The sequence below is a fragment of the Alligator sinensis genome, unplaced genomic scaffold (assembly GCF_000455745.1).
Source record: "Alligator sinensis unplaced genomic scaffold, ASM45574v1 scaffold1841_1, whole genome shotgun sequence".
Taxonomy (NCBI): Eukaryota; Metazoa; Chordata; order Crocodylia; family Alligatoridae; genus Alligator; species Alligator sinensis.
This window is the reverse complement of record NW_005843034.1, coordinates 351,002-355,076: the sequence shown is the minus strand read 5'-3', so window position 1 is coordinate 355,076 and position 4,075 is coordinate 351,002. Positions and strand designations below refer to the sequence as shown.

The window sequence follows — 4,075 nt, the reverse complement described above, 5'->3', positions numbered from 1 at the left end:
CACTGCGGGCCGGGGCCGGACCTGGCGGGTGAAGCTGCGGGCACGGGACAGTAACTAGTCGCGGACCTCTGAAAAGCCGCGCTGTTCGTGCTCCGAACTGTGCCCCTTCGTACCACAGAGCCCTGCACTTGCTCGGTGTGCGGGATGTGTAGGGAGCACTCCCGTGTGTGGAGGGAATTGCAGCAAGTCTGGGAACTTTGAATCGTGCCCAAATAGCAGCCAAAGGGAAAGGTGTGCCTTTATAGGGACCGGGCTGCAAGTCTTGATCCCAGCTCAGTGCATCTTTGTCTCCCAGTGCATAGATGCTTATGTTCTTTCTGCTGCCTTTTAATAGTATGGGGGTTAAAAAAAAAAATCTCCCTGAAGTTACCCTGAGGGCTTCCAGTTGCATCAGTACAACAGGCCACATAAAAATGCACTCTAGCCTTTTGTCTCTTGAAACAAAACAATCAGTTCTCCTCAAGTATGCCAATGTTTTTCCTGTAATCTTATATGCCTCTAAGCAACACCAGTGAGGATACACACTCATAGCCCCTCAGATTTGGCAGTGTGCTGAATTAAGTCATGCTTATTATCAAAGTTTGATGCATCCTCTCTATTATACTGCAACTCAAGTGTGTAATAGGGATACAGCTGGTAATCTTCACATAACTTTTAACTTTTCAACATAAGAAACTTGGACTCTTGGGGGTTTTTTTAGTGGAGCTTAGTAATACGTTTATTCTCTTTTGTTGTTTTTTTTTTTCCTGTAGTGTTTCATTTAATAGAAAAAAATGGACTGGAGTGGGAAACATAATGGCCCAAATGATGCATCTAATGATGGAACAGTAGTACGACTTCGTGGCCTGCCATTTGGTTGCAGCAAAGAGGAGATTGTCCAGTTTTTCCAAGGTATCTCTAGTATAGACAAAGTATAGTCGCTGAGATTTTTGTATTTCTGCTATGTTCACTTCTGTTACTGTTTCATGTAGTTTAATTTATTAATAACCAATTATTGGGTGGGGGGTGGGTTGTCTTAAATTATATTTCCAAAGTAAAAACTTATGCATTTGTAATTAGATGATAATATTTGATATAGTAAAAAACCGATATATCTGATTCTGTCAAGGCAGTAATTTTTTTTTGAAACAAAGCTACTGTGTTATATATTAGAATTTGGAGCAAAGTTAAACTGTTTGACTAGTAGTCGTTTCTTCATATAACATAGGTGGGATTATCTGTTTTTAAGCTATAACAGTATAGCTAAACCCATAATGTTTAATGAAAGATCATTGGCTTGTTTTGTTGGGTGATGGGGGAAACAGATATATTTTTTGTTGTTGTTTAGACATGCTTTTAAGTATTTGCTACAGATGGGAATGTTTCAGCCTTTAACACTGTTCCCCTTGATGGGGTTATTTGTCCTTGGGTTAAAGGGTTGGAAATCGTGCCAAATGGGATAACATTGACGCTGGACTACCAGGGGAGAAGCACAGGGGAGGCCTTCGTGCAGTTTGCTTCAAAGGAGATAGCAGAAAATGCTCTGGGGAAACACAAGGAAAGAATAGGGCACAGGTGGGGATGGAGAGTTTGGGATGGTGTTAAATCTTTATTTTTGGGGGTTGTGGGTCAGTAATGCTTTTTTTGGGGGGGTTGGGGACCATAATATTTAACTGACTATTTTAAAGAATTTATAATTATGATCCTAAGTTTAACTTGGCAAATACAGTAGCTTTTGGGGGGTGGGGGAAGACAGTATTACACTATGTAGTTTGCTAAAATCAGAACTTTGTTTCAATTTTTTTTGTGTAGGATATTCTATGATAAATATGAGTATAGCCAGCTATTTTTCAAGAGTAGAAGTACAAGTTTAGTACAAAGACTTCTCTTGTATTTAAACTATACAGTCAGAATTCTTTCACAGTAAAATTTACTAATAATAAAAGCTTTCTATTGATACGCTTAAGAATCTTAAGGTTATTGGGTGACTTAAATTGTATGGTATCTTTGTTTGTATTTGGAGTATATCTAGCTTTAGAAAGACAGTTAACTAATTTAGTGCAGCCGTTGTAATTTTCAAACAGCTTGTGCACGTGTTCTTATTTGTATCTTGAAAATACTTTTTTATTTAGATATATTGAAATCTTCAAAAGTAGTAAGAGTGAAATCAGAGGATTCTATGACCCACCAAGAAGAATGATGGGACAGCAACGACCTGGACCATATGATAGACCAATAGGAGGAAGAGGGGGTTATTATGGAGCTGGGCGTGGAAGTATGTATGACAGAATGCGTCGAGGAGGTGGTGGATATGACGGTGGTATGTGTATCTAATGAACAAAGGTTCTGTTGACAGTTTCGTGTTTCTGACATTTTTGTCAAGAAATGGAGAAATGTCATTAACTTCAGTACCTGCTAGGTTTGGGAAAAAAAATACATATTTATAACTGGATTCTTACTGACATACCAACAATGAGTGTTGCTGAAAGTGCTGGCACATAAATATTGCAAGGTAATAGAAACTGTATGGAAACATGGAAATACATTTTGAGGGAAGAAGTTGGAAAAAATAATTTGCATGTCTAAATGTTAAGCACTTAAAAGTGAGAATTTGTGTTTATATTGGTCAGATGTCTAAGTTAACAAGTGGAATTATAGACTTGTTTTTATCTATTGAATTTTTGTGAACATAATTATGGCTCTCTTTTTAAATTGTACAGGATATGGTGGCTTCGATGATTATGGTGGCTATAATAACTATGGCTATGGAAACGATGGCTATGATGACAGAATGAGAGATGGGAGAGGTAAAATCAGCATTTAAAAAACTTCTACTATTTGAGCATTGCTAAAGAACAGCTGCTAACGTAAGTCATAGAAAAAATAGATTAATAAATCAGTTCAAGTAGAAGTATCTGGAAAGCAGAATTGTTCTGATTAATGCTCTTAAGTTACTAGTGTTTGCTACATTTGAAAATGTAGTTATGTCCCAATCTAGAGCGGCAGTTGCATAGTACATACACTTTTAAAGACAGGAGCCAATAGTGGTAATGGGTGTGTCTAGCTTTTCTTGAGATTCTCAAGTGTACTGTTTTACAGGTATGGGAGGACATGGCTATGGTGGAGGTGGAGATGCAGGTTCAGGTTTTCATGGTGGTGGTCATTTTGTTCACATGAGAGGGTTGCCTTTCCGAGCAACAGAAAATGATATTGCTAATGTAAGTATTTTAAGAAAAAATGCATTCTGTTGTAATGCTGTAGCTTTCTTTTTGGTATTCTGTACCAAATATTAACATTAATTTTTTGTAGTTTTTTGTTCTATTTTGCCAAATAGTTTCATGGGATTTATGCAACTCCCCTTGAAATGGCAAAAAAAAAAAAAATCAACTAAATATCTTGGAAATTAAGTTTTACGAAAGTAATAGCATTTAAGGTTGTCAGTTCTCAAAGTAATGAAGACTCCCTTTGAATGTCATTAGATGCTTCAGAAGCACACATGAATGCGTAGCTAAAATAATGCTGAAACAAACCTGGCAATTAATGCAGAATCTGGTTGTTACCCTTTTGATTTACTGGCAAAAATTATTTTTATAGTTGGATCTATCATTAAATTTAACCTAACTTTTCAAAATACTAGAATCTTTTTGGTAGCATACAATGAAATTATGAGCAGAAATAAAAGCCAGACATTATTTCTAACAACAGATAATCAGACTGTAATAGGCTGTCATCAGATAAGCAGTCACCAGTTTCCCAGCCATGAAGACAAAGTTGTCAAACTCTTTCAGTGGGTGATACCAGCAAGTAACTCACATTCAGATTGTTCTCAATCTTTTTTCTACCCTCTTCCTGTAATCCTTTCTTAGGTGTTTGACATTTAATGCTTCCATACTAATAAAAAATGGAATTTGCTGTCTGTTGAGACTATATGTATATTAGAAAAGAAAAACCTTCCATCTCCCCTCCCCCTCCCTCCCAATTCTTTTGGGATGTAAAGGTGACTAAAACTGGAAATAAATGTTGAACTGGATCAAAGTTGGGAGCCTCTGTTGCATCTGCTGATCTTGCATACCATATTTACTCAATTCCAAGATGG

The 4,075-nt window shown here is 37.0% G+C and overlaps 1 protein-coding gene across 3 annotated transcripts in view; it reads left to right on the top strand.

The window, feature by feature from the left end:
* The first annotated feature begins 722 nt into the window (after positions 1-722).
* The window catches only part of HNRNPH3 (heterogeneous nuclear ribonucleoprotein H3), a 7,282-nt gene continuing 3,929 nt past the window's right edge, over positions 723-4,075 (top strand). The window contains exons 1-5 of one of the 3 annotated variants that reach the window (XM_006036855.3): positions 723-891; positions 1,416-1,554; positions 2,112-2,254; positions 2,700-2,786; positions 3,079-3,197. In XM_006036855.3, the coding sequence (XP_006036917.1) occupies positions 774-891; positions 1,416-1,554; positions 2,112-2,254; positions 2,700-2,786; positions 3,079-3,197 (606 nt within the window). In that variant the 5' untranslated portion in view covers positions 723-773. Of the gene's footprint in view, positions 892-1,415; positions 1,555-2,111; positions 2,300-2,699; positions 2,787-3,078; positions 3,198-4,075 lie in introns of all 3 variants that reach the window. The other 2 variants (XM_006036854.3, XM_025193234.1) reach the window with 2 other exon arrangements.